General features: G+C 37.2%; 2 protein-coding genes across 2 annotated transcripts in view; both read left to right on the forward strand.

Annotated features, from left to right (window-relative positions):
* The first annotated feature begins 301 nt into the window (after positions 1-301).
* On the forward strand, positions 302-10,172 carry alkbh5 (alkB homolog 5, RNA demethylase). The gene is made up of 4 exons (XM_062026543.1): positions 302-1,579; positions 1,649-1,729; positions 9,405-9,527; positions 9,597-10,172. Exons 1-4 carry the CDS (start codon positions 885-887, stop codon positions 9,754-9,756), a joined length of 1,059 nt encoding a protein of 352 aa, XP_061882527.1. The 5' UTR covers positions 302-884; the 3' UTR covers positions 9,757-10,172.
* Positions 10,173-12,684: 2,512 nt separating this feature from the next.
* Positions 12,685-26,580, forward strand: part of mief2 (mitochondrial elongation factor 2) — a 24,982-nt gene continuing 11,086 nt past the window's right edge. Inside the window, exons 1-2 of the mRNA XM_062026544.1 lie at positions 12,685-12,851; positions 26,429-26,580. The exon at positions 26,429-26,580 is cut by the window's right edge and continues 16 nt beyond it. Coding sequence (XP_061882528.1) covers positions 26,459-26,580 — 122 coding nt within the window. The 5' untranslated portion in view covers positions 12,685-12,851; positions 26,429-26,458. The remainder of the gene's footprint in view (positions 12,852-26,428) is intronic.

A 26,580-nucleotide genomic window follows, 5' to 3' on the forward strand; every position in this document is an offset into this window, starting at 1 on the left:
GATAAGCGGAAGAAGATGGATGGATACATAAACTGTATAAAACAGTTTGATAACAAAATCACGTTCTAAAAGAAAAAAAGAAGTTGAGTAATTCATTCCTAACACTTTCATGTTTGGTTTGGTTGATTTCCTCATATAATTAATTGTAAAATACCATGTTATGTCAGAATTAGAAGGCAATCCTCCCAAAATGGACTTGACCCGGGTGTCACGTGACGTTACCGCCCCAAGAGGGCGGCACAGTTCACTACTGAGCATGCGCAGACCACTCGCAGGCGACACGAGTTTATTTCCAGCGTTTTTTTCTCCCCCCCCCCCTCCCCCCCATCTTACATGTCGGATCTACTAAAGTGGTCATTTGCTGGAGCTTTTTTGTGAGGAATGACAAGGTTTTCTCTGGATTCCTCCGGGTGGAAACTACGCAGTTGTTTTGGGGGGATTTTCGCGGCCGACTTGTGAGATGTGGCGGTGCGCTTTCGCAGCATTTCCAGGTGGCGACGGAGCGACCAAGCCAGGCTAGTTTGGCTAAGCTAAGCTAAGCTAAGCTAACTACGTCCAAGAAACGAAGTTTAACTTTGGCTTTTTTTTTTTTCCGCTCCAGCAATATATTGACTGTTCTCCCGAGGGCCTACATTTAAAAACCCCGTGGCGAGGCACCGGCAGAATCTACCTGGCTCTATTTACCCGGCTAACGTTAGCTCGCTAGCTAATGTTAGCTAACAGCTAGCGGCCACATCCACACTATTCGGGACTTTTTTGACGTCGTGCCCGCTCCTAGCAACCCCGGCCCAGTGGGCCCCCGCTTCCAATGCAGCGCTGACACATGACACCCGCCAGCTAACTTTGGAGTTCCACCTCACAAGCGGCGTCTTTTTAGGGCAGACATGGCCGCCAGCGGCTACGCCGACCTGCGGGAAAAGCTGAGGTCGATGCCGCCGCACAAAGACGAGCACGAGACGAGTAACGGGAGCGGGCGGAAGCGCCGGCACCGCGAGTCCGACGACGACGAGTGCGAGCGCAGCGACGACAGCGCCGACCTCCGGGAGCTGGAAGCCCAGCGGGTGAAGAGCAGCATCCTGCAGAAGAACATCTTCACGCCGGAGGAGTGCAGCCTCATCGAGGAGAAGATCGACCAGGTGGTGGCCAATGGGGAGGCCGGACAGTACCGGGATCACACCGTGGACCGGGCGCCGCTGCGCAACAAGTACTTCTTCGGCGAGGGCTACACGTACGGCGCCCAGCTGGAGAAGCGCGGGCCGGGCCAGGAGCGGCTGTACCGCAAAGGCGAGGTGGACGACATCCCCGGCTGGGTGCACGAGCTGGTCATCCGGCGGCTGGTGGCCAGCGGCGTCGTCCCGGAGGGCTTCGTCAACAGCGCGGTCATCAACGACTACCAGCCCGGGGGCTGCATCGTGTCGCACGTCGACCCCCTGCACATCTTCGCGCGGCCCATCGTGTCCGTGTCCTTCTTCAGCGACAGCGCGCTCTGCTTCGGATGCCGCTTCCAGTTCAAGCCCATCAGGGTGTCCGAGCCGGTCTTTGTGCTTCCGGTGCGGAGAGGCAGTGTCACGGTCCTCAGGTGAGTCCCCCCTCACTCCCTCCCCGGTCTAAATAGGACCACCACAAATGTCCCCTTTCTCCTTCTCAGTGGCTATGCTGCTGATGACATCACCCACTGTATCAGACCCCAGGACATCAAGGAGAGGCGTGCGGTCATCATCCTTAGGAAGTGAGTACAGTAGATACTAGTGTTGTCCCGATACTAATATTTTGGTACCGGTACCAAAATGTATTTCGATACTTTTCTAAATAAAGGGCACTACAAAAAATAGAATTATTGGCTTTATTTTGACAAAAAATCTTAGGGTACATTAAACATATGTTTCTTATTGCAAGCTTGTCCTAAATAAAATAGTGATCATACAAGACAACTTGTCTTTTAGTATTAAGTAAGCAAAAAAAAGCTCCTAATTTATCTGATGACATATGCAGTAACATACTGTCATTTTCCATTCTATTTTGTCAAAATTATTAAGGACAAGTGGTAGAACATGCATTATTAAACTTCTTGTTCATTTACTGTTAATATCTGCTTACTTTCTCTTTAAACATGTTCTATATACACTTCTGTTAATGTAATAATCACTTCTTCTTCTATTGTTTGGATGCTTTACATTACTTTTGGATGATACCACAAATTTGGGATCATACATTGGTCATATTCAAAGTCCTCATGTGTCCAGGGACATATTTCCTGAGTTTATAAACATAATATAAATTAAAAAAAAGATTTTGTGATGCTAAAAATATCGATGTAATCATGGTAGTATCGACTCTATACTCTCCTGTATTTGGTAACATTATAGTGGATGTTAGGTATATATCCACATACTTGGTATCATTACAGTGGATGTTAGGTATATATCCACCAATGGCGTTTGTTTACATTGTGGCGCCGGTGAGCTATTGTATCTTCCTAAGGTACTTTTTAGAGGCGGTATAGTACCGAATATGATTGTGCATCTCTATCCTCTTTCAAAACCTCACTAAAAGAACACCTCCAGGCAACTACAACCCTAGCCTAACCCCCTCCCCCCACCACATCCCACCTATCGCGGTACTATACTAATACCGGTATACTGTACAACCCTAGTAGATACATGTGTTTGCTGTACAGGGGTTACACTCTCAAGACCATCTCTGACTATCCATCCATCCATTTTCTACCACTTGTCCCTTTTGGGGTCGCGGGGGACAAACATGCTTAGTGCTGGGCAATATGGCTGGAAACTATATCAAGATATAAGTGTTTCATAGTGGTAGATATCAATTATTTATATTTTTATGAACTATTGAAGACAATGAATAGATAAAAAATATATTAAATATAGGGCTCACAAGTGATTTTTTTTTTTTAAATCAGATTAATCACACTCAAACTGTCATTAATTGTGATTAATCACGGGTTACTTGCTTGCAATTTTGTATTTAGAATAGTGGTATCGGCACCAAAATGTATTTCAACACTTTTCGGTACTTTTTGATACTTTTTTAAATAAAGGGGACCAAAAAAAATTGCATTATTGGCTTTATTTTAACAAAAAATCTTAGGGTACATTAAACATATGTTTCTTATTGCAAGTTTGTCCTTAAATAAAATAGTGATCATACAAGACAATTTGTCTTTTAGTAGTAAGCAAAAAAAGGCTCCTAATTTATCTGATGACATATGCAGTAACATTGTGTCATTTTCCATTCTATTATTTTGTCAACATTATTAAGGAGAAGTGGTAGAACATGAATTATTAAACTTCTTGTTCATTTACTGTTAATATCTGCTTACTTTCTCTTTTAACATGTTCTATGTACACTTCTGTTAAAATGTAATAATCACTTATTCTTCTATTGTTTGGATGACTTTACATTAGTTTTGGATGATAACACAAATTTGGGATCATACATTGGTCATATTCAAAGTCCTCATGTGTCCAGGGACATATTTCCTAAATTTATAAACATAATATAAATTAAAAAAAAGATTTTGTGATGCTAAAAATATCGATGTAATCATAGTAGTATTGACTCGATACTCTCCTGTACTTGGTATCATTACAGTGGATGTTAGGTATATATCCACGTACTTGGTATCATTACAGTGGATGTTAGGTATATATCCACCAATGGCGTTTGTTTACATTGTGGCGCCGGTGAGCTATTGTATCTTCCTACGGTGCTTTTTAGAGGCGGTATAGTACCGAATATGATTAATTAGTATCGCGGTACTATATTAACACCGGTATACTGTACAACCCTAGTAGATACATGTGTTTGCTGTACAGGGGTTACACTCCAAGACAATCTCTGACTAGTTTAAAAAAACATGCTTAGTGCTGGGCAATATGGCTGGAAACTATATCAAGATATAAGTGTTTTATAGTGGTAGATATTAATTATTTAGATTTTTATGAACTATTGAAGATAAGGACTAGATAACAAATATATTAAATGTAGGGCTGTCAAGTGATTATTTTTTTAAATCATATTAATCGCACTTGAACTGTCATTAATTGTGATTATACACAGGTAATTTGCTTGCAAATTTTGTATGTAGAATGTCATACAGGAGCGTTTTTTAATTGTTTTACTGAACTGCAAGTCATTGATTTGCTCAACACTTTGTGACAGTAAGAATTAATTGCACATTTTACAAGTGTTTGCAGTAATATTGCAAACAAGGTACAGTTACTAATCGATAATGTAGTAAACACACTCATACACAACTTAACATAGTGTAAATTACATTTTACTTTTCTTTAGTTTAACCAGTTGTTAAAACAAAATAGCTTATTTACCTATTCAGATGACAATGCTAATCTCTTTTCTTTGTGATTACTTACAGATGTCAAATGTTCTCCAGTAAGCAAAATAAATTCACGTTCAGCCTATAGTTGCAACTTGGTGCTCTTGTTTGTGTAGTAAACAGTTGGTTTATCCTTGCTCTAATTGTGCCTTTCCAAGGTATTGTACGACTGCTGTGGTGATATGAATGACATCTTGCAGGACTTGGTCTTCACAGATGTTAGGTGTCCTGCATGCGGTAGCTGTCCGTTTAACTTAACAGTGATACGTTTGTTGACAACATAGACGCCTAGCGTTCTCTTTTCTTTGTTATCAATGTAGCGTTCATCCTTGAGTACATGTTTTTCTTTAAGATGGTATTTTTTAACTTGATGTGCGTCGATGATAAGAATGTTTGTTGCTGCAATACCAACAATTGTCTTAGTTTTATGTAAAGTTTTGTTTTGAAGCGAAATTAGCCACTTCTCATTGTGATCAGACCAAGCAACAATGTGCGTGTTTAATTAATCTCCCTTCATATAAGATAATGCTATAATTTGTATTATTCACATGCGTTAACGTTAACAGCCCTAATTCAATGTAAACATTTTTATTTCAAAAGTAACCTTCCTCTGATTATAATCCCCTCAGCTCTCAAAGCAGAAAGGAAAGGAAATGTCAACACATGCATGGGAAACACTGTAAACAAATGTAAATACAATTGTAATAAAGTGTAACAAAATATTGCAAAGTGTGAAAAGGTAAACATAGAGAAACTTGAGAAGAAGTATTTTCTGGAAGTTACAGCTGTGCTCTAAAGGCTGAGTGCGTCTAAGGTGGTGGTGTGTGTATATATATATATATATATATATATATATATATATATATATATATATATATATATATATATATATATATATATATATATATATATATATATATATATATATATATATATATATATATATATATATATATATATATACATATATATATATATATATATGTATGTATATATGTATATATATATGTATATGTATATATATATGTATATGTATATATATGTATATGTATATATATATATATATATATATATATATATGTATATATATATATATATATATATATATATATATATATATATATATATATATATATATATATATATGTGTATGTGTGTGTGTGTGTAACACATGGTGAAACCATCCATGTAAAGTTAATGTTCGAACAGGACGGCAGCCATAACTTTAGACTAATTTTATTTTTTAATGTCAAAACAGCATCGTGTCATCAACCTTTCTGAAACATAGCAGCTGTCAATCGCACATTTCCAGCCTTCACAATAAAAGTGCTGTGCACAACATCTGGTGTTTCCAAAATGCACCTTGCATAGGAACTTTGTACTTTAAATCACTTAATGTACCATACTAAAATGTTATGCTTTGACTTAAAATACTCGTCAAAATTGTCCAATGATGTATGACACTACTTATTGGAAGACATTTTTGCATTTAATAAAAGTTCATTTTATTACATTTTACCTATTACACAAAAATCACACACAATGGTGGCAAATAAGTGTAAAAGTTAAAAACATAAATTTAAGGGAAAATATACGACCCTACATGCTCATAAAATGTATATTATTACTTTTTAATATGTATTATGCTGCTGCATGAATACACCAGATTGTTGCTTCCCTTCCAGATCTTCCTGCTAGCTTGATGTTGACATCCTCTGATTTCTATACAACATGAAAACACTTTTATATCTTTAATTGGGCCTTTTTATCTGTTAGTTTGTTTCACAAAAAGCTTTAACATTTTTGTTGTTGCTTTAATTGTTTCATAAATGTACCTAATAAAAAATGTATGAAATCCGGACCACATGGTATGCCCAGAATGTTAAATACACGGCCACATGAGGTGGTGTGTGAGTGGCGTGCTGTGTTTTATTAATGCACACGTGTTAAAAATGCAATTTAAATGTTTATGATGTGCATTTAGTCGAAAAAAAGAATGAAGGTTATGGCAAACTGAAAAGAGTTGATTATTTAAACTATTTTCCCTTGAAATAAACATTGAAACTATAAAGCGTGTTTTGTTTTTTCAAATTACTCGAATAATCAAACAAAGTAATCGATAGATTACTCAATAACACAAATAATCATTAGCTGCAGCTCGACTCGCAGGTTTTGGTGTCATAATATTTTTTTTAAATCAGTTTCTATCATTTTTTTAGTTGCTGCTGATTGGGGATTTTTTATTTTATGAAATATAGCAGAAAACTATTTTTTTCTTCATTGTAATTATTGTTTTTCAACCAGTGAAAAAGAACGCTTTGTTTTTCAATTTTACTTTTTGTATTTCGAAATTAAATTCAAATAAACAAGTCTTTTTTTTTTTTTTTTCAATTCCTGTTCATGAAAGAGAAATTGAATGACCAAAACATACAGTGACTCTTTAGCCTGCTTTTGTTTTACAGTACTGGTCTTTTTCTTTTTTTCTTACAACCGGCAGAACTACATCTGCAAGTACAATATATACACATTATTTAGTATTAAATATTTAGTGAGGTAGATAATAATAGGCATTTATATACATATATATATAAATATATATATATATATATATATATATATATATATATATATATATATATATATATATATATATATATATATATATATATATATATATATATATATATATATATATATATATATATATATATATATATATATATATATATATATATATATATATATATATATATATATACATACATACATACATACATGTATGTGTATAGTATAATATCATGGCTATATAATTATTATAATTGGTTATTAAGAGTATGTGAAAATTCTACCTCTAACTTGTTTACTTCCATGACGACCTCATAAAAGATTTGTAAACAATCAGAAATATCCAGCAGCTAAAATCCGCCAAACATGGATAAATGTGGAGAGAGTGTTTTGCGTTTTTCCCATCATCCCTTGTAATGGATTTAAATGGGTGTAGTTTGATTATTTGTATGCTGATTGTATGTTTTTCTATAATATCCACAAAGTTCAAAGAGCAGTTTGTGTTGTGTGTAACCATGTTGAATTTTTGTGCTGGCCAGATTTTTTTCCTGCACCATGACTAGGGAAGGTTGTTTGGATTGGGTCTTATAAAAAAAATTATGTGCACGTTGATGTTGTATTATTGGCTACTGACTTGAATTACTTCATTGCCCATTAGATGGTGACAAAATGGCCGCTAACTATTTGTGTATTGTAACTAAACACTGCCAGGCCAAATGGCTTATTAGACTTGTGCCGTCTCACGGGCCAAATTGGGGATAAAATGCTGGCGGGCTGTAGTTAGGAGAGGAATTGGGATGTAAACAAATGCCATGTTTTCACCCACAGGAGATGTTATATATTTTGAAAATCAAATGTTAATGCTCCTCTTAGACACATGTAATAAAGGTGTTTGATGTTTTTTGCTGCTAAATTGACCACAATATTAGTGTAGCATAAAACAATATGTCTACTTCCTAAAAAATAATGTTAAAAAAAAAAACTTAATAGCCACCTGTTTACTGACGTATACTATTCATGCTTAACCCTTGTGTGGTGTTCAGGTCTGTAGAACTCGTTTTCATTTTTTATTCAAAGAAAAATGATACAATTAATTCATTTTTCAAACTGAGACTCGCTGACTTTGGCTCATTTTCTGCGAACAACATATCAGAATACATATTTAATGACCACACACCATACACCCCCCCCTACACATTTCTATTACCGTATTTTTCGGAGTATAAGTCAGTTTTTTTTCATAGTTTGGCAGGGGGTGCGACTTATACTCAGGAGCGACTTATGTGTAAAATATCAAATATTATTTAGCTCATTCACGTAAGAGACTAGACGTATAAGATTTCATGGGATTTAGCGATTAGGAGTGACAGATTGTTTGGTAAACGTATAGCATGTTCTATATGTTATAGTTAGTTATTTGAATGACTCTTACCATAATATGCTACGTTAACATACCAGGCACGTTCTCAGTTGGTTATTTATGCCTCATATAACGTACACTTATTCAGCCTGTTGTTCACTATTCTTTATTTATTTTAAATTGCCTTTCAAATGTCTATTCTTGGTGTTGGCTTTTATCAAATAAATTTCCCCCAAAAATGCGACTTATACTCCAGTGCGACTTGTATGTTTTTTTCCTTCTTTATTATGCATTTTCGGCCGGTGCGACTTATACTCCGAAAAATACGATACATGCAAGATGTCCGGGTCCACTGGACTCGGGGATAATAGAAGTGTGGAAATTGATGTTCTGTGTACCACACACACACACAGCAGGCCTAGACAGGAGGAGGACAGAGTGTAGGCACACAGAACATCAGAGGGTCAAATGTGCGAGAAAATGAGAGCAGACAGTCTTGACAAACAATGTTGCAACCTTGTGTGGGAACCGCAGGTGCAGAAACACAAAAGAAGAATCCCTGTGGGATGCAGAAACTGGCAGAGAAATTTTGCATTTTGTGGCTTTTAATGCCTCACAATCAAACACTTTTATGTTAAAATACCGAACAGATGTTTATTAGGATATGGTAAACATCTGTTCAGTATTTTAACATAAAAGTGTTTGATTGTATCCCAATAAAGATGTTTATTGGGATAAGGTAAACATCTGTTCAGTATTTTAACATAAAAGTGTTTGATTGTGAGGCATTAAAAGCCACAAAATGCAATGGGTCCATCAGACCCACAAACGCTGGCTGAGTAACAACAATATGAACATTACACAAGGGTTAAATAACTTTTACTGCAGATGAATATCGGCTCCAAATATCGGTTATCGGCCACCCTGGCTGCTAATGATCTGTATCGGTCCTAAAAACGTATCGGTTGAAGTTGAACTGAAGCCTGCACGACTGTCACAGTCCTGCTAGTCCTCCAAAGTCACATCTACACATACAGTAGATGACAGCATTCCTTATTCCAGCTGCACCTTGTTTCTAATTGTGTAAGTTGAACTGATTGTTGATTTGTCCTCTCCCAGGACCAGACCCGACGCCCCCAGACTTGACTCTGACAGCCCTTTGAGCTCCCCTCCCACAGAGCGAGCCGCCCCCCTCAAAGCCAAGCGCTCTCATCGCAAAGCGGACCCCGACGCCGCTCACAGGTATGCCACAAAAGGGTCTCTTATCTCTCGGGCGTTGGTTGAAACGCACTTGGTCTGTCACCCCTCCAGGCCCAGAGTCCTGGAGATGGACAAGGAGGAGAACCGGCGTCCGCCGTCTGCGGGCCAGCGACGTCACGGCGTCACCTCGGACGAGCACAGGAAGCGAGAGCACGACGACAACAAACCCAGAGAGAGCTCGGCGCGCAAAGTGAAAATGAGACGGCAGTGATGATGCAGCCACGCGTTTCTTTTTCTTCTTTTTTTTAGGTGTTCTGATCTTTTTCTCGCTTCAGTTGTAGCCCCGCACAAAGAGCACAGTCCTCATCTCCGTCATCGCTTCTATTGCTCATCCACCTTTTAAATGAAACCTTTGTTGAGGCGCACAGTCGGCATGTTTTTGTTCTGAAGATGTACATACCTTCCAAGCTAAAGTACTTGTATATAAGGAACGCTGAGCTGTAGTCTACCTTGTACAAAACTTCTTTTCCACACCTTCACAAACCTCTACCTTGTTTTTTTTCTTTCTTTCTTTCTTTCTCAGCAAAGAACATTTGAGATGATGGAAAACATGGGCCTGGTTTCTTTAAGAGCGTGAGCGGCCATGTTGTTACTTTTCTGCATTAAACCAGAATGTTCCTCATCACACTTGGACTTGCATGTGTCATTTTAGATATTAAAGTGTTCACATCTGAAAAACTTTTTTTTGCTGCGTAAACATCACTTTTTTTTTTTTTTTTGCTTCCACGCGGCCATTTAGGAAGAAGTTTTGGATTGGTTGGGAGTTACGCAAGGACAGGAATAGCCTGGGTTCACGGGAGATAAGACTTGGGAATCAGTCAGGATCACTCCAGCAGTAAACAACTCAACTATTAATATTTAACTCCCACTGAGGGAAAGGTTGCAAAAATGAACTGAACTTCATTTTTCCTCTTGCACAAGAGAAGTGCCAGAAAGTTGCAAGTATCTTCAAAAGTCCACAATTTTGTTCATTAGAATCGTCCGCCTTTGAACAAACTTCAATGATCTGGAGGTTGAATTTGAAATATTGCAATCAGGAAAATAGAAAATGTGTAACGTTTCTAATACAAGGGTGTCCAAAGTTTTTCCACTAAGGGCCACACACTGAAAAATGAAAACATGCGGGGGTCATTTTGATGCTTTCCTTGTGACCCTTTGGACTCCCCTCAATTTTGGTGACCGAAATGGGTCTCCGTCATTAAAGTGTTAAAATAGATCATGTTGTAATACTTTTTTTATTTTCAACGCTTTATCTTCAGATCTATCAGTTGACGTTTTTTAATGTATGTTTTATACCCGTTTGTTCAAAGAAACCCCTGTTTTTTTAATGGCAAAACCACAAAATATGCAACATTAATAACTAAAATATTTTCCTAAATGTAATATTTGATGTGAAATAAATCATAACATTGCTTTTAGTTCATAATTTTTTTTCCACAATGACGGTTTAAAAAAATCTATCTAAAATAAGTAATATATATATATATATTTTTTTTTATATACTTCTAACATCCTGATATCCATAGATCAACTTCAGATTAATCCGTTGACATCGGTTTTATTTACTTTTTTGAATGTTTTATACCCTTTTGTTCAAAGAAACTAATTTTTTTTTTATGGCAAAACTACAACATATGCAAAAATGTCCCCAAAATAATTTACAGAATGGAATAATTCATAACATGGCTTTTGATTCATTTTTATTTTTTGAACAATGACAGTTTAAACAAAAAAAATCTGATGAAAGGTCTCGGGGACCCGAAAGTCCCCCACTCATAAAAATCTTTTAAAAAAAAGTAATATATTTTTAAAAAAATTTACTTTCAACACTTAAATATTTATGGATCAACTTCAGATTAATTTGTTGCCATTAAGTTTTTTTTTTTAAGTTTTACACTCTCTTTTTAAATTATATTGCAAAACCACAAAATATGCCAAATTTTCCCCAAAACCTTTTAAAAAATGTAATATTTGACATTAAATAATTATTAACAATACTGATTTTGATTTATCAAAAAAAGAATCTGACTTAAATGTCTCAGTGATCCAAAAGGCCCCATCATAAAAGTGTGAAAAAATAAGTCATATTTATATTTATTTATATATGTATTATTTTATTTATACATATATTATTTTTCCATTGTATTATTATTAACGTATTCTCCGTCAATTATGTATTTATTTTTTAGTTTTTGAGCAATGACACAAAAAAACTGCTTGCCTGTCAGCTTTGTGTATATTAGTGTCAATATTATATCATTTTCTTGTTACATTACACCTGTTTGCTTTTTCATGTTTGTTTTTGTCAAGTATTTTTAAAATGTGCCGCGGGCCTCACTTTGGATACCCTTAGTTCAGGGGTCGGCAACCCAAAATGTTGAAAGAGCCATATTGGACCAAAAATAAATATAAAATATCGGTCTGGAGCCGCAAAAAATTTAAAGCTTTACATAAGTCTTATAATGAAGGCAACACATAATGTAAGTGTCTATATTAGCTATATTAGCCTACTATCAAAGGCTGACGCAAATCTCCGTTGACAGAAATGTTGTATTTTGTTTTGTATTCTACACATTTTTGCAACGTTGGAAAACATTTAGTAAAATGGAGGCTTCTCAGAGGGTGAGATAACTTGCAGTATGGATTGACCAAATATGCCTGAATGAAATCAACAAAGCTCACTTTTGTGCATTCACGCACAGCTTAAAACGTTTGGTGGACAAAATGAGACAAAGAAGGAGTGGCATAAAACGTTAAAAAACTTTTCTGTGGCAGCATCGGAAAAAGTTACAAACTACGATGAGTTCACGGATCGCTGACATTAGTAGGACAAAACGATGCTTTCCAAATACTCTCACCGGTGAAGCATGTATAATATAAACAGTGGGATTTCTAACAATTAGGAAGGTTTGTGTCATGTTTGTTGTCCTACAGGAAATATATTAAAACAAAAATGTGTTTTTCTCTTCATCTTTTTCCATTTTCACACATCTCTGAAAGAGGTCCAGGGAGCCACTACTAGGGAGGCGCTAAATCGGGTTGCTGACCCCTGCCTTAGTTGAACGTGAACCATGACAATATTTACGTCAGTTCATAGTAGTACCTGCAGGGGGCGCGGCCACCATTTGTCACCGCCTGACCTGTGGGGTAGAAGAAGAACTCCACCCACAGCTGTTAGCTCGCAGGCTAAAGTGGGACGACTGTAGAGTCGGGCGACTATTAGTAGTTTAGTATCGTCCTCAAGCGTGTTTAAAACAAGACAAATGATTCGGGGCCATGCTGCTATTGTTCTTCCCACGCTGAGTGGTAAGTTATGTATAAGAGTTCTTTTTAGTCGACGCAATACGCGACTTTTTCCAAATTGTCATTAGCTCCCTGCTAGCGCTAGCAGTTTTTGGCTTCCTGGATTTACTCAGTCAGACGAAAACAACATTAAAACGACGAGAAAACGCAAATAAATTATATATATGACAATATATGTTGTTTCCACACAATACGACAATAGCTGCGGCCGCCAATTAAGGCATTATAAGGTTAAAGCGGACAATGTTGTTATAGGAAACGTTTCATTTCCGGCTCTTGCCTTAGTAAACATTCCACTTCCGGCTTTCTTTTTTAAAAACTTTTAATGATCACTAATTGTTTGCAGATAGGAAATTAATGGAAACGTTTCATCCAACTTAAGCGAATTATTAGCAGTGTATTTGGTGGAATGTGTATTTAAATGTTTTTTTTTAAATTTTATAAACCTTTATTTATAATATGCAACATTTACATACAATCAAGAAATAACAATAAACACAACAAGTACAGAAACAGTACATAATGGGGTGGTAAACTCAATGAAGTTACTAAAATAGAATGCAAAATATATATACCGTATTTTTCGGAGTATAAGTCGCACCGGCCGAAAATGCATAGGTAATAAAGAAGGAAAAAAACATACATAAGTTGCACTGGAGTATAAGTCGCATTTTATGGAGAAATTTATTTGATAAAACCCAACACCAAGAATAGACATTTGAAAGGCAATTTAAAATAAATAAAGAATAGTGAACAACAGGCTGAATAAGTGTACGTTATATGAGGCATAAATAACCAACTGAGAACGTGCCTGGTATGTTAACGTAACATATTATGGTAAGAGTCATTCAAATAACTATAACATATAGAACATGCTATGCGTTTACCAAACAATCTGTCACTCCTAATCGCTAAATCCCATGAAATCTTATACATCTAGTCTCTTGCGTGAATGAGCTAAATAATATTATTTGATATTTTACGCTAATGTGTTAATAATTTCACACATAAGTCGCTCCTGAGTATAAGTCGCACCCCCGGCCAAACTATGAAAAAAACTGCGACTTATAGTCCGAAAAATACGGTATGTAACAAAATGTAAAGCCATAGGCTCACACACGTTTCGTAAATAATCCAAATTTGGAGCACAGCATCATACTTTTCACAGCTTTTTGGTTGTTAGAGGTAGAGAGTGTTTTAAAGTAGAGTTCTAATTCTTTTTTAAAGGCACAAAAAACAGGTCGGGTTAGGGCTGGGCGATATGGCCTTTTATTAATATCTCGATATTTTTAGGCCATGTCACGATACACAATATATATATCTCGATATTTTGCCTTAGCCTTGAATGAACACTTGATGCATATAATCACAGCAGTATGATGATTCTATGTGTCTACATTAAAACATTCTTCTTCATACTGCATTAATATATGCTCATTTTAAACTTTCATGCAAAGAGGGGAATCACAACTAAGTCAAACTGTATTTATTAAACTGTTATTAATCAGTGGCACAAACATTCATGTCATTTCAAAACAGAAAGTGCAAGATTGCCAGACGTTTTAAAACATGCTATTAGTGCACTTTTGTGCATGATGTCACTAAGTTGACGTATCAAAACAACACTAAATTAAAGTGCACTTTTTGTACAGAACGTCACTACAATAGTTAAAAACAAATAAAGTGCACTTTTGTGCATGATGTCACACAAGATATTTCAATAACTGTCAAATAAAAATGAGCTGCATAATAGGAAATCAAATAGTGTATGTCCTTCGCTATGTGGTAGGTTCCTGCGGACGTTATCTCCTTCTGTTGTTGACTATTTTTTTCATACGGTGTTGATGTGGAAATGTTTGCTTTGGCATTTTGTTGGTGTGGCACCGAACAGAGATGTTGACATGCAGAGTTTCAAGCACTCCTTATTCACTAGCGGGGGACTTTTCAAATGATGCTACAAATTAGCAGTGCTGCTACTTTTTGTAGCAACGCTTTTGCTGCATACTTGACATATTACGGTTGTCTGTTCAACATCTTTCCGCTTGAAGCCAAACCACCGCCAGACGATGGACCCCCTGCTTTTTTTCTTGGGAATTAATTCTTCCTTCATTTGTTACCAGATTCGCACCTTCTTTCTCTCGTATTACCACTCGCACGGCTCCGCTAGCACCACAGCTAACGTTATCATGCCGCTACCTCTCTGCTCGGCGAGGGCGTATAACGTTGCACGCGCGACAGTATGTGACGTATGTAAGAAGGTGCGCTTGTTTTACGTCTCTGTGAGAAGGAGAGAGAAAAAAGAGTGAGAAACGCCTGTAGTGTAATGCCCGCAGCTAAAAGCAACTGCGTGAGAACGTATAGGTGAGGGCCGACATCCGGGCAACTGAGCTACATACGGGTTCTTCGAGCCATAGCAACCAGACTGGCGTTGAAAACAAACCGTTGCCATTACTCTTTAACCTGTCGACCTACGCTGGTTAAACCCGTCATTCTGCCTCCAAAAAGCCGAAAAACTGTGTTGTTTTTGGTTGTGCTAACCACAACTGGAAACAGGGAAAACAAAGGTTGTATTTTGTTCTGCCAAAGCGTGATAAAAGCCCACAGAGACGAGACAAATGGCTCGCAGCTTTACACCGGGAAAACGAGGACGGTTCTCACTGGAGTCCCCCAAAGTCCCGGGTCGTGTGTTCGGATCACTTCGTTTCTGGTAAATATAAGGAACAAAAATCCACCTTCTTAACCACAACTTGGCTATACCGATATATTTGCTAACGTTGTACTTGTTGAATTTGTACCTTATAACGTTCGACAGCTGAGGTTGTTGTTGTACAAAAATAACATGCGGTATATACTATATAGTCTATAGCCTAGCTAGCTATTTTCGAAAACCGGTTTCGTTTAAATTTGCACTTAACAGTTGGGTTTTTAAAAACCAATAAACCCTATAATTTTCATGTTGCCATTTAATCAACTTTTCAAGACAGTTGCAAAATGCTGTCTGCAAGACTTTTCAATACAAAGACATATATTTTGTACATTATTCGCCTGCTGTACTGCGCCTTCATAAGGCTACAACTTACAAGGACCAGGCTACTAGGGGTCAGTCTGCTTTCTTTTGGGGTTTTTTGCCGGACATTCCAGTATTATTTACCCGTAATCTTGGTATTACTTTCCTTATTAGGTTATTTTGCCACCTCCCCCTTCTCTGTTTAAACTCTCCTTTGTTGTACTTAAACAATACATGTAGCCCTCAAATCTCTCAATATTTTATACACTAACACTTGATCTTGTTGTTGATAACTTCCGCGTCTCTTTCTTAGTAGCGCGCAGGCTAAGCTAACTAGCAAGCTAAGCTAAGCCTGAGAAGCTTTAAAGTTCACTGAGACGAGTCTGACGCAAATAATACATTTTCGTTTTTTCACACGATATGCGAATAAGTAAAAATGCATAAATGAAGGATTTAACGCCGACTTCCAAGCCACAACGCTCGTTAAATGCTTTTTCTGTCAATGCTGTGTTCGCTGTGAGCTGGTTTGTTTTCAACAAATTCCCGGTTGCTATGGGATTGGTAGGCGGAAGTGACGTAGGTCCGCCGTCACGTATACTCCAATATCACGATAGTCATTTTCTATATCGCACAAAGACAAACCTGCGATTGATTGATTGATTGATTGATTGAGACTTTTATTAGTAGATTGCACAGTACAGTACATATTCCGTACAATTGACCACTAAATGGTAACACCCGGATACGTTTTTCAACTTGTTTAAGTCTGAGTCCACTTATATCGAGTATATTCCATATATCGCCCAGCCCTCGGTCGGGTATTGAGAAACTTACATTTATGAATATAAAACTTAGCCAATAGTATAATGAGGTTGCAAAGGTAAAATTCCTTTTCAAGTTTTTTTTCATACAGTGTAAATCCAAATAGCACATCTTTAAAACAAAGCACACATTTGTCATGAATATTGTCCAGGATGGCCCTGTGATGAGGTGGCGACTTGCCTGAATGCAGCTGAGATAGGCTCCAGCACCCCCCGCGACCCCAAAAGGGACAAGCGGTAGAAAATGGATGGATGGATGGATTGTCCAGGATGAAACGACAGATGCCCTGCACAAATGTGTTGTTTCTATCTCGTTACAGATGATTAATGTGACGTCATAGTTTCCTCCACAACGCCATTACGTCCAAAAATTAAGCAGAATATATTTTGGTAATTCATATTTTAAGTGTTCCGTTTAACCTAAAACTCAAAGTTGTTGTTTTAATGTAATAATTAATCATAAATACACAAATAAACACTATCAATGATGTCCTTATTGTCCACTGTCTGCTTTGTCGTCCTCAAGTTGCAGACATTCTGTGTATGAGTTACACTTGAAATGTATTTGTCCATTTTAAACATTAATTTATGTTCTAACACATTTACCCTCGCACATAAAGATCATTTGTGAACTGTTGAGAACAATCTATAGCACACATTTTTGTTGGTAAATCAGAGACGATGAGAGATTATCATCACACTTCAACTTCTCTAACATGTAAATGCAACCTCTTTGCATTGCAAATGAAAGTCTGTTCTTAACTGGCTTTTCCGGGATGAATAAATATATGTCAACTAGGAAGTAAATGTTTATGTACTACATTACCCAAAAGGCTTAGTGCTGTCGATGGTAACCGGAAGTGGGTCTGAGCTATTTGGGAAACAAATGTTTCAATAAACAAAAGTTTTGATTAGACAGTTGACGTGTGTGTTTGAGTGCTGCTCAGAGACTGATTTGATTAGTCAAAATGTGTGTGGAAATTGCGGCCTTTGGACACATTTGCAAGGCAGGGATGAATTGTGAATTCTTGCAGGGTCTGAATGAAAAAGACACATTTGAAAAAAGTAACTTATTAATGTGATCGTTAGTTTTTGTGAGCTGATGAATGATTGCCGGCGCGAGTGGGCTACACTGCCCTGGTTTAGAACTAGATCACTGGTTAGTGTGAATTGAGTAGGGCTGGACTCCAGGTGACTTTTCCTCTTTTATCCACAATTCCTTAATTTTGACTTTCTCTTCTCACTCCATGCAAAGAATCAACTGCCAGACAACAAGATGGCACAACCAAACGTGATAGTTGATACTGGTACCTGATTGGCTGTTGGTGTGTCACTCCCACTGATCAGCGATCACTTCCTATGTTGCTTGGTTACCAGAGAGCGAGTGTCTTTGTTCACGCAACCAACCCTAACAAAAATATAGCACGTTTTATCAAACATTTTTTTTATTGATATGGATTACACGTCTATCACGATATACAGTACAGGCCAAAAGTTTGGACACACCTCATTTATTTTCATGACTACTTACATCAGTGGTGTCCAAAGTGCGGCCCGAGGGCCATTTGTGGCCCCCAGCTAATTTGTTAACGGCCCCCGGCACATTCAGAAAATACTATAATCAAAAATAAAAACATGAAAAATTGTAATAAAAGAGTAAACAGTTGAAATGTAACAAGTAAAAAGTTGCAATGTTGACACTTATAACTCAAAGCTGCCATGCGGACTGTTATTGACCTATTGAAGGCTTCACATGAAGAATTCCACTTTGAAACATTTTCTGGGGGAAATATTGCATATTTTGTGCGAAACAAACTTTTCTTTCACAAAAAGGGCATCAAACAAACAAAAATATGAAAAAAATAATAACATCTTACAATCAACAGATCTACAGGCTTAAGCGTTAAAAGTAAAAAATATAAATATAAATGTGGCTTATTTCAACACTTACTTTTTTTTAATTTTTTTTGTTATGAATTATTGACTTATTTAATGTTCCAATTACTTCACATCAAATATTCCACTTTGAAATGTTTTGGGGGAAAATGTTGCATAGTTTGTGTGTTTGCCATATAAATAAGGGTTTTGACATAAAGGGCTTAAACATAAAAACATTTTTAAAAACTTTATAATGACGGACAGACCGGAAGATGATCTCGAGATTTAAGCGTTGAATAAAAAAATAATTACTTATTTCTAACATTTTTATGACTGAAACCCTCCCAGGTACCGGGGACCAAACTTGAGAAAAGCCATAAAGGTTAAAAAAAAACCCATATATTGTATTGGTTTTAAAAAAGGAAAAAATATCAAAATGGCCCCCGCATGCTTTGATTTTTCAGTCTGCGGCCCTCAGTGGAAAAAGTTTGGACACCCCTGACTTACATTGTAGATTGTCACTGAAGACATCAGAACTATGAATGAACACATGTGGAGTTATGTACTTAACAAAAAAAGGGTAAATAACTGAAAACATGTTTTATATTCTAGTTTCTTCAAAATAGCCACCCTTTGCTCTGATTACTGCTTTGCACACTCTGGGCATTCTCTCGATGAGCTTCAAGAGGTTGTCACCTGAAATGGTTTTCACTTCACAGGTGTGCCTTATCAGGGTTGATTAGTGGAATTTCTTGCTTTATCAATGGTGTTGGGACCATCAGTTGTGTTGTGAATGAGGTGTGTCCAAACTTTTGGCCTGTACTATATATTGTTATCATTTTATCGCCCGCTGCCTAATAGTACATTGTATATAGTGGTTCCTATTTATGGTATTTTCTGGGACTAGCAGAATGAGATATAAGAGTGTTTGTTCATGCACAGGCCCACATGAAAAATAGAGTAGGTACAGTTGAGTGTAACCCGATGTTAAATATTCGACCCCCACTGGTGTGACTCAGCCATGTTTGTGCCTATAAATAGGACTTCATGCTTGGAAAGTTCCACTGGTGTACGCCGACTATTCCTTTCCCTTCAAACGATGACCGGCTGCAGGTGTCGTCGTGGTTCAAGTGAACGTACGCAGCGGTGTGTTGTTACGTCAGGCACTTGAACTTGCTGTTGCCGTTTTAGCGGCGCGTAAACATGTTTGTGTCCCAACCCCAACGCAGAAACATTTCTCTCACTGTCCGTGGAACTAACATCCGTTGCGGTCGCTGAAGACTTTAAAAACGCGGGAGACGACTTGCGAAAAAAGAAACTGCGGTCTCGAGATTTGCTTGAGGGTATACATTACACAAAGAAAATAATTTCCATTTATGCACAAACTGCATATTTTTACATGACCTTCAAGTACTGTACTCCCTCGTTTATTTGCTTCCAGGCCTCAATGTGGTAAATTAATTATGATTTAGAAATAGAGTATTTTCATAGTTAAATAATAATTTAAAAAAAATTAAGACCTTCTAAATACAGTTGTTTTTTTTTACATTTGAGCCCTCTAGCCATGAAATAACCCTTACCATCAACTTTACACTCAAACGATGGAATATACAACCTTGGAAAAAATGACTTTTTAAAGATACTCTGTGTTTTTTGTAGAAAAAAAAAATCCGATCTATTGACCAGTGGTTCTCAAACTTTTTTTCAACAAGTACCACATCAGAAAACACTTGGCTCTCCAAATGCCACCATAATGATCGACATTAAGATACAGTAGCATAGCAGGCCTAAGTATTCATTAAAAATAGGATTTTTATTTACTTATCAATCAATCAATCAATGTTTATTTATATAGCCCTAAATCACAAACGTCTCAAAGGGCTGCACAAGCCACAACGACATCCTCGGTTCAAATCCCATGTACCGTATGTTTAACAGTTTTGCATCATTTTGGAAAGTATTTCATGTTTTTAATTTTTTTTTTAAATTATTGTGACTGACTGGGTCCTATGTTACGTTATGCTCCACGTGTAGTTTATTCAATGTTGAAGAGGTGTTGTGGTTTCCCACGGCCTTGAAGGCATCATTGTTACGTGCAGCTTTCCCTGCCAATGTTGGTCTTTAGTTCCCAAGTGTCCTGCGCGTTGATTGGCTGGGAGGCTGGGAAAAGGCGGGTGTAAGCGGGGAATGCGGAGAACATTTGGTTCCCACGCACGTAGAGTGATTAAAATGGCGGATGTTTGTGTCCTTATTGTTTATTTTGGCGTCGACTACGGCTGACAGTGGTCAGATTGTAACGACTTCCATGGAAGGCTGATAAACCTTTCATAACAGCTGGAGTCACTTCATTACCATATTTAATTAGGTGATTCTTTGTTGTGCCGCTAGATGGAGTCTGGTACCACAGTTTGACAATCATTGCTGGAGTTATTTCAAATAGCAACTTTCTGACATTAAGAAACACTCAAAGAAACCAAGGATGTCAACAGTGGTAGTCAGTAAGGGTTGCACGATTAATCCACATTGAGGTTTTAATGAATGCCATAAATAACAATTTTCCCTGTAACCAGAAGTTGAGTGACAGATATTTTGGCCAATCAGAATTGTGGCGCTTCGGGCCCTTTTCCTCCTGGCCAATTGAGGTGGGCGGGGTGTGGTGGTAGCGGGGGCTGTATATTGTAGCGTCCCGGAAGAGTTAGTGCTGCAAGGGGTTGTGGGTATTTGTTCTGTTGTGTTTATGTTGCGTTACGGTGCGGATGTTCTCCCGAAATGTGTTTGTCATTCTTGTTTGGTGTGGGTTCACAGTGTGGCGCATATTTGTAACAGTGTTAAAGTTGTTTATACGGTTACCCTCAGTGTGACCTGTATGGCTGTTGACCAAGTATGCCTTGCATTCACTTGTGTGTGTGAAAAGCCGTAGATGTTATGTGATTGGGCCGGCACGCAAAAGCAGTGCCTTTAAGGTTTATTAGTGCTCTGTACTAGAGATGTCCGCTAATATCGGCCTGCCGATAAATGCTTTAAAATGTAATATCGGAAATTATCTCTATTGTTTTTTTTATTATCGGTATCGTTTTTTTTTTAAATGTTTTATTAAATCAACATAAAGAACACAAGATACACTTACAATTAGTGCACCAACCCGAAAAACCTCCCTCCCCCATTTACACTCATTCACACAAAAGGGTTGTTTCTTTCTGTTATTAATATTCTGGTTCCTACATTATATATCAATATATATCAACACAGTCTGCAAGGGATACAGTCCGTAAGCGCACATGGTTGTGCGTGCTGCTGGTCCACTAATAGTACTAACCTTTAACAGTTAATTTGACTCATTTTCATTAATTACTAGTTTCTATGTAACTATCTTTATATTGTGTTACTTTCTTTTTTATTCAAGAAAATGTTTTCAATATATTTATCTAATTTTATTTTATTAATTTTTTTAAAAAGGACCTTATCTTCACCATACCTAGTTGTCCAAATTAGGCATAATAATGTGTTAATTCCATGAGTGTATACATCAGTATCGGTTGATATCGGTATCGGTAATTAAAGAGTTGGACAATATCTGATATCGGCAAAAAGCCATTATCGGACATCCCTACTCTGTACTTCTCCCTACGTCTGTGTACACAGCGGCGTTTTAAAAAGTCATACATTTTACTTTTTGAAACCGATACCGATAATTTTGAAACCGATATCGATAATTTCCAATATTACATTTTAAAGCTTTTATTGGCCGATAATATCGGCAGTCTGATATTATCGGACATCCCTACTTGCACCTTTTAAAAAGTTTTAATGGGCCGATACAATGTCAATTAATTGACCGATAAATCAAAATGATATCGAAATACTTTGCTGGCATCGATAAATTGTTTTGTCCTTGTGTGTTTTTGTTTTCTTCGTTTCTCGCTTCAATTAGGGAGAAAGAGGTCTCACTCTTAGAGTCGCCCTCCTATTTAACAGTAGAATTAACTGAACACAGTGAGCCTTCTTTTCAGTCATTCACAATCTTTGTCTTGGTGGGCGGAGAGCAGGGCTGTTTGCTGACACACACACAGGAAGCACGGACATCGTCTTCCTACTCCAGACTTGATTACAAAGCCAAGTTGTGGGAATATATTGCCTTTAAAGCGGATGGGCAATACGTGCCCATCAACACGGTTGAACGTGCGAGAATGCCGTGATGAAGACCCTCCAAGTCTGCTGACTGCATCGTTTTTGCCAGAGGTTGTGTTCGCCTTGAGTGATATACCTGTCGGCAGCCATCGTGTCATCACTTCCTGTATAATCCTGCTCTGTTAAAACTGAGCCTCCATTGGCTGAAACCTGGTTAGTCAACTTTCTTGTCACGGCGGAGATAGCGCCGACATTAGCTTCGAGTGGCGGCGTTCCACTGTTGTCGTTGGCATCAAAGGCTGGCCAATATGGAGATGTGCTATTGATGAGGCAGGATTGGTAGATGAAATACATCAATGCTTTTTTTCTCACTTATTGTGAAAACAACAGGCATGTAAACAATAGCTTCATCGTCATGGAAACGGAAGTTGTGCCTTGTGAATATCTTGTGATCCCCACAACATAATAATCAAACTGTACTGTCATGTGGGCCTACAATATGTCACATACAATTAGTATCGCATATTTTGTAATTGTGTAAGCAGTTTAAAGTGTGAACATGTATTAATATTCTCTCTCGGGCTTCAGTTTCTGTTTAAAGGCCTACTGAAATGAATTTTTTTTATATAAACGGGGATAGCAGATCTATTCTATGTGTCATACTTGATCATTTCGCGATATTGCCATATTTTTGCTGAAAGGATTTAGTATAGAACAACGACGATAAAGATTGCAACTTTTGGTATCTGATTAAAAAAAGGCTTGCCCCTACCGGAAGTAGCGTGACGTAGTCAGTTGAACATATATGCAAATTTCCCTATTGTTTACAATGATGGCCGCATGAAGTGAGAAAGATTCGGACCGAGAAAGCGACAATTTCCCCATTAATTTGAGCGAGGATGAAAGATTTGTGGATGAGTAAAGTGCAAGTGAAGGACTAGTGGGGAGTTGAAGCTATTCAGATAGGGAAGATGCTGTGAGAGCCGGGGGTGACCTGATATTCAGCTGGGAATGACTACAACAGTAAATAAACACAAGACATATATATACTCTATTAGCCACAACACAACCAGGCTTATATTTAATATGCCACAAATTAATCCTGCATAAAAACACCTACGTGTTTGTTATGCTAGCTCCTAGCTCCTCTGCTAGCTCCTAGCTCCATAGAACACGCCAATACAATTCAAACACCTGATCAACACACACAATCACTCAGCCCAAAAGACCGTTCACCTAACCCAAGGTTCATAAAGCTTATATATTTTTAAAAAGTTACGTACGTGAAGCGCACATACGGTCAAGCTATCAAATGTTTAGCAGCCAAGGCTGCATACTCACGGTACCTGATATTCAGCTGGGAATGACTACAACAGTAAATAAACACAAGACATATATATACTCTTATTAGCCACAACACAACCAGGCTTATATTTAATATGCCACAAATTAATCCTGCATAAAAACACCTGCGTGTTTGTTATGCTAGCTCCTAGCTCCTATGCGAGCTCCTAGCTCCATAGAACACGCCAATACAATTCAAACACCTGATCAACACACACAATCACTCAGCCCAAAAGACCGTTCACCTAACCCAAGGTTCATAAAGCTCATATATTTTTAAAAAGTTACGTACGTGACGCGCACGTACGGTCAAGCTATCAAATGTTTAGCAGCCAAGGCTGCATACTCACGGTACCTGGTATTCAGCTGGGGATGACTAAAACAGTAAATAAACACAAGACATATATTTACTCTATTAGCCACAACACAACCAGGCTTATATTTAATATGACACAAATTAATCCTGCATAAAAACACCTACGTCTTAGTTATGCTAACTCCTAGCTCCTATGCTAGCTCCTAGCTCCATAGAACACGTCAATACAATTCAAACACCTGATCAACACACACAATCACTCAGCCCAAAAGACTGTTCACCTAACCCAAGGTTCATAAAGCTTATATATTTTAAAAAAGTTACGTACATACGCAAAAAAAAGTTGCGCACATACGGTCAAGCGATCAAATGTTTAGAAGCCAAAGCTGCATACTCACAGTAGCACGTCTGCGTCTTTGTCATCCAAATCAAAGTAATCCTGGTAAGAGTCTGTGTTGTCCCAGTTCTCTACAGGCGTCTGTGTATCGAAGTCAAAAGTCCTCCTGGTTAGAGTCTCTGTTATCCGAGTTCTTCCATCTTGACTGCATCTTTCGGGAATGTAAACAAAGAAGCGCCGGCTGTGTACTGTTGTTGCTGACTACGTTCGAAAAATACGTCCATTTCGCACCGACAACTTTCTTCTTTGCTTTCTCAGCTTCTTTCTCCATAATGCAATGAACATGATTGCAACAGATTCACGAACACAGATGTCCAGAATACTGTGGAATTATGAAATGAAAACAGAGCTTTTTCGTATTGGCTTCAATGTGGAAGGCATACCCGTGTTCCCCGGGCTACGTCACGCGCATACGTCATCCTCAGAGGCGTTTCGAACCGGAAGTTTAGCGGAAAATTTAAAATGTCACTTTATAAGTTAACCCGGCCATATTGGCATGTGTTATAATGTTAAGATTTCATCATTGATATATAAACTATCAGACTGCGTGGTCGGTAGTAGTGGGTTTCAGTAGGCCTTTAAGTACCGCCTTCTTGCGCAATAATTGGCTGGCTTGTCAGTGTTTGGATCGGATGAGATCGATCAATCATCATTATTGACCAATAGAGATGGTCGTGTGTGTAGCAAATACATGTCCTTTTCTGCTAGGCTTTTTACAATTATTATTACTTTTAAATAAATAATTACAGTAAATGCCATACATTAAAAAAATAAAAAATTAATAGTGGTAGTAGGAAAAACAAATCAAAAAATTTTGCAATTGTTTTTTTATATATATATAAATAATTACAGTGAATGTCGTATATTGAAAAAATATTTTCAAAAATTAAATAGTGATAGTACAAAAAACACTTTACAATTATTTTTTTTAAAGAAATAATTACAGTGAATGTCATACATTGGAAAAAAATATCAAAAAATGAATAGGAAAGAAAAATAAATAGTGGTAGTAGGAAAAACATAAAAAAACTTTTTGCAATTTTGTTTTATTTTTTATAAATAATTACAGTGAATGTCATATATTGAACAAATATTTTAAAAAATTAGATAGTGATAGTACAAAAAAAACCCTTTACAATTTATTTTTTTTAAAGAAATAATTACAGTGAATGTTATACATTGAAAAAAATATTTAAAAAATAAAAATTAATAGGGAGGAAAAATAAATAATGGTAGTAGGAAAAACAAAACAACATTTTTTGCATTTGTTTTGTTTTTTTTACAAATAATTACAGTGAATGTCTTATATTGAAAAAATATTTTCAAAAATTAAATAGTGATAGTAGAAAAAAACACTTTACAATTATTATTTTTTAAAATAAATTACAGTGATGTCATACATTGAAAAAAAAAAAGAAATACAAATAAAAAATAATTAAATAGTGGTAATAGAAAAAAACACTCTTTACAATCATAAGGATTTAAAAACAATCTTTTTCAGTCTTTAATGTTTTAACGCTACAAAAATAAAGCATTTTGCTTATTTCATACTTGAGAATTCTGCTGAAAAGTAGTAAAAAGTGATTATAATTTATAAAAATGAAATAAAAATACATATCTGATGCTTTAGAAGTAACTCACCAACATGGTCCTGTTTTTCCCCCCTGACCCTGAACGCGTCGTCTGCAGGCTGACTGTCCTGGGGGCCAAGGAGCCACCATGAACTTCAAAGGCGGTCGGAGGAGAGGCGAGGACGGCGTCGCCGTGGTGATCGACTTCCTGCTGTCCAACGCCCGCCTGGTGCTGGGGGTGGGCGCCGCCGCCGTGCTGGGCATCGCCAC

This window comes from Entelurus aequoreus, linkage group LG18 (assembly GCF_033978785.1).
Source record: "Entelurus aequoreus isolate RoL-2023_Sb linkage group LG18, RoL_Eaeq_v1.1, whole genome shotgun sequence".
Lineage (NCBI taxonomy): Eukaryota > Metazoa > Chordata > Actinopteri > Syngnathiformes > Syngnathidae > Entelurus > Entelurus aequoreus.